The sequence below is a fragment of the Rhinolophus sinicus genome, linkage group LG11, assembly GCF_036562045.2.
Source record: "Rhinolophus sinicus isolate RSC01 linkage group LG11, ASM3656204v1, whole genome shotgun sequence".
Classification (NCBI taxonomy): domain Eukaryota; kingdom Metazoa; phylum Chordata; class Mammalia; order Chiroptera; family Rhinolophidae; genus Rhinolophus; species Rhinolophus sinicus.
In genome coordinates, this window is record NC_133760.1 from 6,523,111 (window position 1) to 6,536,009 (window position 12,899).

Consider the following 12,899-nt stretch of genomic DNA (forward strand, 5'->3'; position numbering starts at 1 on the left):
GGCCCAGGCTGGGCTGTGGGGTTGGGGGGCACAGCTGTGGAGAGCTGGGGGATGGGGGTCCTTGGCTCCCAGCCCAGAGCAATTTAGTAAATTAGAGGAAATACAGCATCTCTTCCTGTGTCCCCTGTTGAATACTAGCTAGCTGCCTGGGGTGATCAGGCTGGGAGCCCAGACTCCTGGCTCCTGGCTCCGAGGGAGGAGACCAATGGGGGCCTGGACTCCTGGTTCTCAGAGGGATTGCAGCCTATACTAGGGGCTTCCTGAAGGGCTGAGGGTCCATACAGGGAAGGGTTCTCTCTTGGCTGTCAATCAGGCTCCTATCTGGTTGCCATGGCAGCACAGGCCCGGCTACCCCACTGACCGCCAGAGTGGGGGAAAGGCCCACACCCTCTCCTCTGCCCAGAGGCCTCTCCTCCCACCCCATCCACCTTCCCAGAGATCCTGGGCCACTGTCTCCCCAGGAATGCGGGTGGGGGCTCCTAGCATGCTCATCCCTCCCAAATCCTGGCTCCCCATGCCCCTCCTCTCCTCTGCCCTTCCCCAAGCAGCTGGCTCAATCAGCGCTCAGAATAGCCCCCCTCTGCCCCAAAATAACCCACAGCTGTGGCCTGGCCCCCGTGGGGTTAACACTTGTTCTCCTCCCTTCCCAGTGGCTGCTTACCCTCAGCCCCTCCTCTGCTCTCTCAGACCCACCACTGCTGGGCCTCTGCCCTTGGGGACCCCAGGGTCCTGCTCCCTGCTGAAGCCCAGGAGGGCAGCTCCATGCCCATCAGTCTGGGGAGGCTGAATGTTGGGCCTTCGCCCTGAGGAACTCAGAGGGCAGTCCCTACCCCTCTGGTACTGAGACACAGTATCCCCAGGCTCCAGAGGTCTCTGGAGGCCCAATGCCCAGAACCTGCACCCTCAAGAACCATATTGTCCAGGCCCCCAATCTCTACCTCCTCCTGAGTCTCAGGCCCCATGGGGCCAAAGAATCCCTGTCCCCTGCCCTGTCAGACTCAGCAGACTGAGCCCCAACCCCCTCCTCCCTCAGACACAGATGCCCTGCCCTCCAACTTCTCCCATAGACTCAGAAGTCCTCACTCTCGGTCCCTCCTCCCCAGAACCCAGGAGTCCTGGCCCCCTCCTGCCTCTAGACTCAGGAATCCGGGTGCCCAGCCTCCCATGCCCAGGAACTGGAGTCCAGGCCTATGGCCCTCTTGTCCCGTAAGGACCCCGTTTTGTCTCAAACCCCATCAGCCCCAAAATCCTAGGCATCCCCCCCTCCAGCTCTCGCCTTCCTATTCACCCGACTCTGGTCCCATACATAGCATAGCCTCCCCCCCCCCGCTGAGGAAGAGGAGGGTGCCAGAGATTCCTGGGGTGTCCCTATCTCCATCACTCTCCCCCAATCCATCACAGAAGAGATGAGAGGCCACTTTGATCAACAGCCCGCCCCCCCCTCTGGTGCTGCAGACGGTGGCATCCCGTTCCCCTCCACCTCCAACATCATTCTCTCCCCACCCTAATCCTGGTGCTTGGAAGAGGCTGGAAGGGTATTCCAGAATCCTGAGGAAGGGGTGGTAGCTTGGGACAATGGGTGTCAGGGGCCTGGGTGCCCTCAAGGTCCTTGGCAGGGGTATTAATAGCAGACTCATAGCTCTGAGAAGGGAGGGGAGAGTGAGAGGAGAGAGGGAGAGGGACAGCCGGCCAGGGGGAGACTGATGCGGGCAGGAGATGCAGAGGGAAGGTGAGATGGGGAGATGGGGGTATAGATATATGGGGTGTCAGGTATGTGGAGCTAGGGAGAGGGAGCAAAGTATCAGAGAAATGGGGGCGTTAGGAGGTCTGAGGTGTAAAAATCCAGGAAAAACGGGCTAAGAAAAGGGGCGAAGGAGAGTCCCAAGAGACAAGGGAGCTGGGGGTGGGGGTCAAAGACCCTTGCTCCCATTCAATCCTCCTTCCCTGAGGCCGGTGGCCAACTTTCCCTGTCCAAAATCTGGGGGTCCACGACCCCACCCCCACCCCTGCATCCCCTACCCCGGCCTTACCTTTTCATGACCCTGTCCTGTGGGGGTAATTGCTGGGGGCTAGGACCGGAACCCGGAGTCCAACGACCCGAAGATTAGCGGAGGGCTCAAGAGCCGCTGGGGGTGGCCAGGCCCTGGGGCGGCGTTGGCGGCGCTGGTAGAGACCTCCTGCCTGTCCCTGGCTCCGGCTCTCCCTCTTCTTCGGTCTGTCCTGCCCTGTCTGTCCCCCAAGGTTGCGGCCACCCCGACTAGGCGAGGACGCCGCTACACATGTTGCGCTGGAAGTTGGGCCCCGGACATTGCGGAGGCTGTCGGGGTGTCCTCTCACCGCCCCGACCCCGTGGGGATCCCCCTTCCGCCCACCCGGGGTGCCCCCCTCTGCCACTTCAGCCCCGGCTCCTCCCCCCGTCCATGTGTTGGGTCCCGCCTCTCCTGGCTCATTCGCACCCCCCCTTTGTGCCCTCAGCGACCCCCCCCCCCCCGCGTCTGTGTCTGTCTGTCTGTCTGGGTCACCTCTGAAGCCGATGGCTGGTGTGTGTGTTTGTGTGAGGGGCGGGAGACTGCCTGTCTGGGGAACTGCTTGCCCCTTCCTCGCCTGGCCACCTCCAGACCCCCTCCCTGGGCGCCCCCACTCTCAAACACAGGCAGAAACACACACACACACGCACACACGCACAACCTCACTTCCCTGGGATTCCCCTAAACACCCCCGGAGCTTGAGGAGGGACACACACACACACACACACACACACACACACACACACACACACACACACACGGTCTGATGGGGCCAGGCTGCCACTGCCGTCAGGGGCTGCACGGACAGACAGGAGGACACAGGCAGCCGGGGACGCCAGACGCCCAGGTACACACCATCCATTCAGGTTTGGGGTCTGGGGGAGGAAACTGGGGGGCGCACGACACCCAGGCAGGCGGCTCAGGGTCTGTACAGACAGACAGACCTTCCCTGCCTCCCTCGCCGCGCGCTGCAGCCCTTACAGACACACCCCCCCTCCACCAGCCCAACCCCAGACACCCAGACCCACAGATCCTCACCCGGCAGATGGCAGACGCACGAGAGACCCCTGGGGGCCCGGCGGACTCACCCAGGCTGACACCCCCCCAGCTGGGCACCGGCGGCGGAGGGAGGTTGCGGGTGGAGGGTGGTGGCGGCCGCGGCTTGGAGGAGCCGGAGCGGGAGGGACTCGCACACTCGCTCTGTTCACACACACACACACACACACACACACTCACTCAGAATGCTATTAACATTCAGTCCCCGTCCGTCCCTGCCAGGAGACCCACAGTCCCCACTCTTAGCCTCCCTGGGGACCCCTCCTCCTGCCAGGGCAGGGGGAGGGAGCCTTCCCCCTCCCCAGCTTCCAGCCTCTGCCTTCCTCCTGGGACAAAAGTGAGGGGTTGCTAATAAAAAGGGGGGGGCAGGGAGGGACTCATAATCTGGCATTGAGACATTAGCTTTGGACCTGGGGACCTGGACTTCAGGGCCCCAAGGGCTGCTGCCCTCTGCCCCTTCCCCACTTTGAGGCTTAAGAAGTGGGAGGCTATTCCTGGAGTTGGGTCTCTAAGATGCTAGCACCCAGCTTTTGGCTTCTATTGCTCTAGAAGGCCAGGCCTGCAAACTAGGTCTCTATCACGAAGGCCAGAGTCTAGGTTCCCAGCTTCCTTTTCTCTCAGACCCAGAAATTCAAGTCCCCAGACCCCTTCTCCCCCAGGACCCAGGAGTCCAGGCCCCCAACCCCCTCTTTGCTCAGACCTAGGACTTCAGGTGACTGGTGCTCTCTTCCGTTAGACCCAGAAGCCCAGGCCACCAGCTCCCTCCTCCCTCAGACCCAGGAGTCCAGGCCCCTGGCTCTTTTCTCCCCTGGTACCTAGTAATACAGGCTCCCTCCTCCCGAGTCCCTTTCAGGCACTCAGACCACCTGACCCTCTAGCACAAGCTACCCTCAGTGTCCACAAGTCCAAGACACCTGGCTGTCACCCTTAGGCACTTAATCCATCCAACCCTCTGAGGAAACAATGCATCTGTACCCCTTCTTTTATTGAGGGGCCCAGGCCTCCATCACCTGTGGGTACTCAAACATCCAGGAGGAAAACAGCATCTATCCCTTACTAGGCAGAGCCTGGCCCTTGCAGGGTCCCTCAAGGCCAGCTGCCCAGCTCCTACCGCTCCTGCTAGAGAGGCTGGGCCCAGCTCTTCTATAAAGTGGTGAGGTGGAGTGTTGCACAGGACACCTGGGCTCCTGAGGTCCGAAGCCCAGAGTGTGTGTGTGTGTGTGTGTGTGTGTGTGTGCGCGTGGTAATTCTGGGGTGGGCCTGGAGCCAGGGCTGTGGGCTGCTGACTCCAGGGTCTGGGAAAGCAGGGGTGAAGGCTTACATTCCAGAAGAAGAAGACTGGGGCCTGAATTTGTGGGTCCCAGAGAGGGTAAGAGATTGTGCACCTAGATTCCTCAGTCCAGGATGCTGGAGGCATAAGATGGTTGAGGTGGGACCCTAAGGAAGAGGGCTGGGGGCGGGGACTCTTGGATCCTGGGAGGGGAGGGGTTGGGGGACTTGGACTCCTGGGTCTTGGGGTCCTGGACTTCTGGGTCTGAGGGAGGAGGGGCTGGAAGCCTGGACTTCTGGGTCCTGGGAGGGGAAGAGGCTGGGGGCTTGGACTCCTGGGTCCTGGGAGTGGGACTGGGGCCCCAGACTTCTGGGTCTGAGGGTGGAAGCGTTGGGGTTCCAGATTTATGAGGCCTGGGGGATGAATGTGCTGGGGTCCCAGACTCCTGGGTCTGAGAGAGGCTCTGGGGGGCTGCTTTCTTGTCTTTTGGGTGGATTAGAGCTAGAGGACCACAAAAAGCTAGCCTCTGGGTCCCTGTCTAAGATTTTTAAAGCTCAGAGGCCAGCCTCCTGAATCGCTGTCAAGGGCAGAGTCTGGGCATAGACTGCCTGGAAGAGCAGGTGCCGGATTTGGGAGTTTCAGATCCCAGCGAACCCACAAATTTCTAGGAGGTAGCCTTGAGGGTGCATTCAGCGCCAACTCTGCAAGCCGGCCGGTGCAGAGTAGGGGGCGCCAGAGAGTCGGGACTCCGCCCTCGGGGGCGGAGCTTCCCGCCCAGACTCCTCCCTCTCCTACTCTCCCCCTTCTCCCCAGCTCAGGCTCAGCCAACAGCTCCCGCCTCGGCTCCCCCTCCCAGATCCCCCTCCCAGGAGTGGAGCCCACCCGAGGGCCCCTCTCCCACCCTCCAGCCCAGCCGCCCGGCCAGCACAGCAACCCCAGGGGGCAGACCCCCGCCAGCCTGCCTCCCTCCAGCCCTGCCAGATCCCCCAACCATGAATCTCTTCCGATTCCTGGGAGACCTCTCCCACCTCCTAGCCATCATCTTGCTACTGCTCAAAATCTGGAAGTCCCGCTCGTGTGCCGGTGAGACGCCCACGGGGGCGGAAGAAAGGGGGGCGAGTGCGGGGGACATCCCAGGACTCGGGGAAGGGTTTGGAGGCACTAGGGGACCAGTCCCTCCCCCTACCACTTGCTGGGGTTCCCCCTTCCAGGCCGGGGTCACCGGAGGGTCAGCTCCCTTCACCAAACTGGGGGGGTGCATATAGTCTGGCGGGGGTGTCTCCAGGCACCCAATTTCAGCCTTCCTCCAGCCACTATCTGGGCGGCCCCCGGGGTTCCGGAGCATGAACAGGGAGCCGTGGCTAGCAGGGAGGTGGCTGGGAGTTGGTGACGTGGACCGTGGCGGCCAGGAAGAGAGCGGAAGGGACGCGTCCGGTTCTGGGGGCGCTGAGGTCAAGTGGGGGCCTCCCGAGACCCCACCTGGTGTCTGAACTTGGGAGGACCCGGAGGAGACCGAGGGTGGCCATGAGGCCTAGCCTGGGACAGAGCCTCGGGCTGGATTAGCTCTGGGGCCCGGCTGCCCCCTGTCTGTGAGCCGCGGGAAAGGACCCTGCTCAGGCAGGCGGGCTGGGGAGGCCTCCAGGGACAGCTGCACTCCTGAGCTGCCTCCAGGCTGGTCCCAGGCGCTGGGCCTTGGTTTATTCCCCGCCTAGCCCACCCCCAGACTCCCCCACTCTCTCTGGACCACAGGGATTTCAGGCAAGAGCCAGGTCCTGTTTGCTGTGGTGTTCACTGCCCGTTACCTGGACCTTTTCACCAACTACATCTCACTCTACAACACGTGCATGAAGGTAAAGGCTCTACCTCACCTACTGTGCCCTCTTGAGGGGGGACCCAGGTGAGGGTCCCAGGGAGGAGGTAGTGTGGGTCCCAAGACTTGTGGGTCTGAGGGAGGAGAGGGCTGGCTGCATACAGATGCCTGGTCTGTGGGAGGAGGCGACAGGGGCTGAGACTCCTTGGTCTGAGGGAGAAGGGGCCTGGGGTTCCACTCATCTGGGCCTGAGCCTGTTGGGGGCACAGGCCCTGTGCTGTGAGCTGAAGCGCCCTCCTCATCATTCCCCTTGACAGGTGGTCTATATTGCCTGCTCCTTCACCACAGTCTGGATGATTTACAGCAAGTTCAAAGCCACTTATGATGGGAACCACGACACATTTCGGGTGGAGTTCCTTGTTGTTCCCACGGCCATCCTGGCGTTCCTGGTCAACCATGACTTTACCCCTCTAGAGGTAGCCTATCTGGCAGGGTCCTTGTAGTGGGGGGATGGGTTGTGCCAGAATGGCTGTTGACAGTGGACCCTCTGAAAGACTTCCTTCTGCAAGGATTGCTCAAACTTCCTTATTTTAGGACATAAAGTTCAGTGCAAGGGCTGTGGACTCAGGTGGTATTAATGCCACAGCAGTAGCACTCACCGTGTGCCAGATGCTGCTCTAAATATTTCGCACCCCCCAAAAAAAGCCTAAATCCACCCAATTCTTATAACCCCCCCAAAAAAAAGCCTAAATATTTCGCGTATATTAACTCATTACTTTTCACACCAGCCCCATTTTACAAGTGGGGAAACTGAGGCGTATGGAGTCTAAATGACTCGTCCAAGGTCATTGGCAGCCTAGGAATTGGGAACAGGGGCTTTGGAGCCAGGCTACTTGAATTTGAATCCCAGATCTGCTCCCTTCTAGTTGCATGACCTTGGGCATGTGACTTGACCTCTCCGTGCCAAAGTTTCCCCATTTGTAAAGTCGAGATCAGGTCATTGTGAGGATTTACTGAAATTAGACAGCATCACCTAGTAGTGAAACACATAGACTATAGAACCAGGGAGCAGTGATTCAAAGCCTACTTAGCAACTGTGGCACTTTGGGCAAATCAGTTTTTCTGTGCCTCAGTTTCCTCACCTGTAAAATGGGGATAATCAATTCCTACTTCAGAGGGTTCTAATGAGGGGTTAATATTGGTAAAGCACAGTGTCTGGCACTAGGTAGGAAGTGCTATGTCAATGTTTGTTCAGACTGAGTTGTTCAATACCATGCTGGTAACTTTTAGGCATTAGCTGTCGTGGTTTTTATTCTGTGGCATTTTGGTGGGACCTGTGCGAATTCCTGGGAGGAATTTTGGGAGGGCCTGTGTTAAGTCTGCAATCTCCTGGCTCCGGGAGCTTGGCAGGAATCAAATTCAGATCAGGCCTTCCTCCCCCAGGCCCACTCCTGCCTTGTAGGAAGCTGCCCATGAGTGACCAGGTGGGCTGATATTTTCAACAGAAGCCACAATTTAGAAGATTTCCTGCAAGATCTCACTTTAAAATTTTGGCCACAGATTCAACATGTATTTTTAAAAGTACCCTGCAAGCCAGACAAATCTGACATAGGGTGACTTTGGCCCATGGGTCCCAGAAATGTCTGGGAGGTTGCACCATGCTGTGGTGGGAACCCTGGGTGTGGCTGCAGGCCCTAGACTTTGCAGACATATCATTGTCACCACCTTGCCCAGAGCACTCACCCAAGTTGGGCCCATTTTCCATATGGGGAGACTGAAGCTGAGGGAGGCAGTGGGGCTTGCTCCAGGTGGAAGAGGCCACACCAGAACCCAGGCCTTTTGACTCCAGCTATTTTGGTTAACCTCATTCAGAGTGGGGGAGGTCACTTGTGCAAAGTGTATGTCTGGCTCTATGCTGGCCATTCTTAATATAATATCATCCTGTCTGATCCCATGGCCACCTGGGGAAGCAGACATCTTCAACCCCACATCTTGGAGGACTAAGGTGAGGCTCAGAGGGGAGAGCTCACAGGATCTAAACCCAGGTGCTCGTGCTTTCAAAGCCCACGCTATTAGTTGGTGCAAGATCAATTATTCTTTAATCATAGAGGAAACTGTTCTTTAAAAATTCAGACATCACGAGTAGATAAAATAAATGTGATGAAAACATGACCTTTCATCTACTCTTATGTTGCAATTCTATTTCCAAGGATAACCCCAGGGTAACAGTTGGGTGTGCATCAATTTAATGGGTACCTTTCCCGAGAGCCTCCACTAACCTGACTTGCTAAGAGCCTTGCCGGAGGACTCTGAGCAATTATGGGAACAAACCCTGGAGTCCAGCTGCCTGGGTAGGAAGCTGTTTCTATCACAGTTTAGCTGTGTGACCTTGGCTTCAGTCTCCTCATCTGTATAATGGAGATAAGAATATGACTTACCTCAGAGGTGAAGGCAGTAGCCAGTTAATACCTGTAAGGTGCAGGGAGCAATGCCTGGGATGTAGTAAATGCTGTGTAACCTGCATTGTTATGAATACATTCTGATGTTCCCCACTTCCCTCCCACAAACTAAAACAACCGGGGAGGAGCCATACCTGCCACCTGGCCTGGTTCTCTGAGGGGAGGTTTCAGTGGATCTACAGATCACAAATTACCCCAGGTGGGACTTTCAGGTTGCTAAGGACTGAAAAAGGGCCAACAGATGTCTGTAGCCTCTTCTTCCCCCTCCCATGATGCCCTGTCCTGCTTACAACTGATAGTTACTGGTCCCTAAATGTTGGCCTGTGACAAGCACATGGGGAGATCACTTCTATTCATTCATTCATTCATTCATTCATTCATTCATTCAGGCATCAAATATATGCCAGGCATTGTGCCAGGTGCTGGGGTCATGGGCTGAACAAGGTGTAGGATCCTGCGCCTCATGGCTTACATTTTGGTGAGAGCTGCCAAGAAAGAGAATAAATGGGGTGAAGTGACAGCCCTTGGGGGAGGATGGTCAGGGAAGGCCTCTCCTAGCTCTCTCTGGTGAGCTGAGGCTGGAAGGAGGTAGGAGAGGCAGAATGTGACAATCTGGGGGAAGAGCTGAGGGAATAGCAAGTGCAAAGGCCCTGGGGTGGATAGGAGCCTGGCATGTTGGAGGACCAGAAAGAAGTCCTGGCTGTAGCCCAGAGAGAGAGGGGTGGGAATAGGAGATGAGGCTAAATTGGGGAGGGTTTTGAAGACCAAGCTTAGATTTGGATTTTATTCTGGTTGTGATAAGAAGTAGCTACTGGAGGGTTTTAAGCCAGGGAGTGGCCCAGTCTGATTAATGTCTCTAAGGATTGCACATCAAATTTCGCTCCTACGAGGGCAGGAAAATCATCTCCATTTTAGAGATAAGTGGAGACCTGGAGAATCTGGGTCTTTTGCCCAAGGTCTCATAGAAGGCAAGTGTCAGAACCAAGATTCCAACCTGGTCCTTTTGGACCCTCAACCCTTGGTTTGAATCTCAGCTCTGCCACTTACTAGCTGCACGGTCTTGGGCAAGTCTCTTCTTCTCTCTGGGCCTCAGTTTCCTCCTGTGTAGAATGGGGATGCTCAAATAGCCCCTCCCCCATGGGGTCGTTGTGAGGATTAAATTAGTATACGAATGACATGGGCAGAGTGGTGTCTGGCACACAGTCAGTGCCCAGCAGGCTTCACTGTCCCATTCTCCTCTCTCCCCAACGTCACTGTCTGCACCTGTCACCACAGTCTGCCTTCTCTCCCACCCTGTCCCCTCCCGCCTCATCCTGCCCTCTGCCCCTGCTCCCTGGCCTCCCTGCAGATCCTCTGGACCTTCTCCATCTATTTGGAGTCAGTGGCCATCCTGCCGCAGCTCTTCATGGTGAGCAAGACAGGCGAGGCAGAGACCATCACCAGCCACTACCTGTTTGCGCTGGGCGTCTACCGCACGCTTTATCTCTTTAACTGGATCTGGCGCTATCACTTCGAGGGCTTCTTCGACCTCATCGCCATTGTGGCCGGCCTGGTCCAGACAGTCCTGTACTGCGATTTCTTCTACCTCTACATTACCAAAGGTAGCCAGCATGGGGGGCCGGCTGGAAAGGGTCCTGCTCCCTTCCCCCTCCTGCCCTCTCTCTCCCCAGCCCTTTATCACTCAAGGGAGGGAGAGCTTCTTCCATCTTCCAGGGTCCTAGGCTCACTGCCATCCCTGGAATTCAGCCCTTCATCCACGCCCTCCCTGAGGACCAAGGAGTTTCTCTCCCCCGCCCCCCATGTCTCTGAGTGAGTCTCTGAGTGAAGATAGCAAGGCAGCAGGGGCCTCCTTCCTGCCTCCTCCCTGGACCACACACAGAGACCCAGCCTCTGGGTGTTGAGGAGGAGACAGGACAGAGAGGGGCAAGGGTGGCCTTTGACTTTTCCTCTCTCGGAATTTGTCCTAATCCCCCCTCCTGCCCTGAGGTTCCAGATCCATAGGGTTTCAGTCTTACACCCACAAAATTCCAGAATTCCTATCTCCCCAGCCCTAGCAGTGCTCAGAAAAGGGATGGCCTCCTCTCTGTTCATTAATCTCTGTCCTCACCCTCAAGGATTCAGGCCCATCAAGATCCATGCATTCATTCATTTAATCAACGCATTTATTGCACATGTTCTATGTCCCTGGCCAGCACTAGGCTCTGGGGATGCAACAGTAGGAAAAAAGATGGACGAGGCCTTCCCTTCCCCTTATAATTCTGGTGGGGAGGACTGGTGAATGAACAGTAAAGAAAGATGATTGCAAGTAGTGCGAAGGGCTATGACAGAAAGAAACCAGGGATGTGTTAGTGAACAGCTGTGGAGTGAGGGGGCTACTTCACATGGGGAGGGGGTGTCGGGAGGCCTCTTAGAGGAGATGACGGTTAAAGCAGAGACCTGAGAAATCAGAAGTCAGTTGGTGTGAAGGAAAAAGGATACAGGAGGGCAGAGATTGTATCTCACCACGAGACCCCTCAGGATTAAGGCTGTGAGGGTGGAAGATGGTGGTCTCACCAGCCATCGTTGCCAGAACCTCTGACCCCAGCTCCCATCAAGCTCCAAGGCCTCTAGACCAAGGTGGAAGAGGAACAGCCTGCACCAGAAGAAATGGGGCCTCTTCTAGCCTCAATGCTCAGCCCCTAGGATGAGACTAGGCTCTCCCCGCGTTACCCCTCAGTAATTCAGGCTGATCCCCGTTTATAATCCAGGGTGGTGGGGCCGACTGTCCTTGCATCTCTGCCCAGCCCAAGTGTCCAGGCCCCTGCTCTGGCTGTGGGAGGCTGTCCCCTCTGCCGGTGGTCTGATGGTCATGCCTGCCCCCTTTTCTCTCCTCACAGTCCTAAAGGGGAAGAAGCTGAGTTTGCCAGCGTAGCCCTGGTCCTCGCCATCCCTCTCCTCCAGCAGCCGGCCAGAGGCAGAGGAAGGTGACAAAGACAAGAGCCTTCCTGTCCAGGGTGACTCTGTTAAGAACCAACCTCTCCCCACTCCCCATCCCCCTCCTGCCGGGTTTCAGGGGGCGGTGGATGACCCAGGACTTGGGGAGCTCAGGACCTGGGCTGTTTGTAGTTTTTTGCCTTTTAGAGAAGAAGAAAAAAAAATCTTTCTGCTATTTAGTTTTTGATTCTGATGACTCCTTTCTCTTCTACTCTGGCCCTGATTTTTATAAACTGTTTCGAATGTCCTATGTGGGGGGGTACTGGGTCCGAGATCTTGTCTCTTCCCCAAGTCCCTCAACTCCCTTTCAGATCCTACCCCCGAGCCCCACTGTTTGCCAAACACTAAATCTGCTACACCTGCCTCCCCGACCTCCCACCCGGGCCATGAACACAGCCCCCAAACTTCTGGGCTGGGGAGAGTGAGATGGGGAGGGAAGGTCTCCACCGGTTTTTCATAATAATTTTTTCCCAGAGTTCAGGGTTTTTTAGTCTTGTCATTTTTTGGGCAATTTAGGGGGCGAGGGGCCGGGTGTGGGGAGGGGCCTGGCCCGAGGGTCACCATGACTCTGCCGCCATGTTTTTGTACAGAATTGATGGTTGATTCTTTGTTCTCTTGAAATAAACCGAGGAAAATGGTGCCTCTCTTTGGCTACTCCTTGCCCTCTCTCTCTGGCGTTTGTGGGGTCCCGGCCCGACCCCTCTGCTTTTGCTTTATCCCGTTACCTGTCCGCAGGCAACTAAGGCCTGGGAGGAGCAGGAAGATGAGAAACTGGGTTTCCCAAGACTGAGCTGCTGTGGAGAGTAACTCCTCGCAGCTCCACTGAGAAAGACACTTGGGAGAAAAAAAGATCTCAAAGATTCTTCTCATTTTGGCACAGAACTTCCCTGCCTGTTCTCCCGAATCTCAGGGTTCCAGAGGACCTACAGATGTCACCAACAGGCAGCCCCCGTCCCACCTTCATCTGGCATTTTGTTGAGCCATTCTTTTTTCTTAAAAAAAAAAAAAAAAGAAAAAAAGAAAAAAGAATCATTTGCCAGTCTTTAAAAAACAGAGTTTTGCATTAAAATCCAAATTTCTGGCTTCTCTTGAAAAAAAATCCGTCAGTCTGACAATGCCGGCTTCTCGTTTCTGGGTGGCAGCAGATGGCTGGAGCTGAACGGATGGGATGCGAGCTTTCCACCACAGTCCCCAGGATTTGGCTGAGGGGCTGTTACCATTTATTATCGGGCTGACATGGTTGTTTTTTGTTCTTGCTTGGTGGAGTTAAAAGGAAAGTGAGAAATCTCCTTCCAGATTGACTT

The 12,899-nt window shown here is 56.3% G+C and overlaps 2 protein-coding genes across 3 annotated transcripts in view; one reads left to right on the forward strand and one right to left on the reverse strand.

Annotated features, from left to right (window-relative positions):
- GRIN2D (glutamate ionotropic receptor NMDA type subunit 2D) overlaps nucleotides 1-3,258 on the reverse strand; it is a 38,104-nt gene extending 34,846 nt beyond the window's left edge. Inside the window, exons 1-2 of one of the 2 annotated variants that reach the window (XM_074316164.1) lie at nucleotides 3,116-3,258; nucleotides 2,031-2,287 (exon numbers count right to left, since the gene is read on the reverse strand). The gene's annotated coding sequence lies outside the window, so the exon portion shown is untranslated. Of the gene's footprint in view, nucleotides 1-2,030; nucleotides 2,288-3,065 lie in introns of both variants that reach the window. The other variant, XM_074316163.1, reaches the window with a different exon arrangement.
- A 1,873-nt stretch (nucleotides 3,259-5,131) lies between these two features.
- On the forward strand, nucleotides 5,132-12,249 carry KDELR1 (KDEL endoplasmic reticulum protein retention receptor 1). The gene is made up of 5 exons (XM_019752643.2): nucleotides 5,132-5,436; nucleotides 6,103-6,203; nucleotides 6,481-6,639; nucleotides 9,971-10,223; nucleotides 11,499-12,249. Exons 1-5 carry the CDS (start codon nucleotides 5,346-5,348, stop codon nucleotides 11,531-11,533), a joined length of 639 nt encoding a protein of 212 aa, XP_019608202.1. The 5' UTR covers nucleotides 5,132-5,345; the 3' UTR covers nucleotides 11,534-12,249.
- The last annotated feature ends 650 nt before the right edge of the window (nucleotides 12,250-12,899 follow it).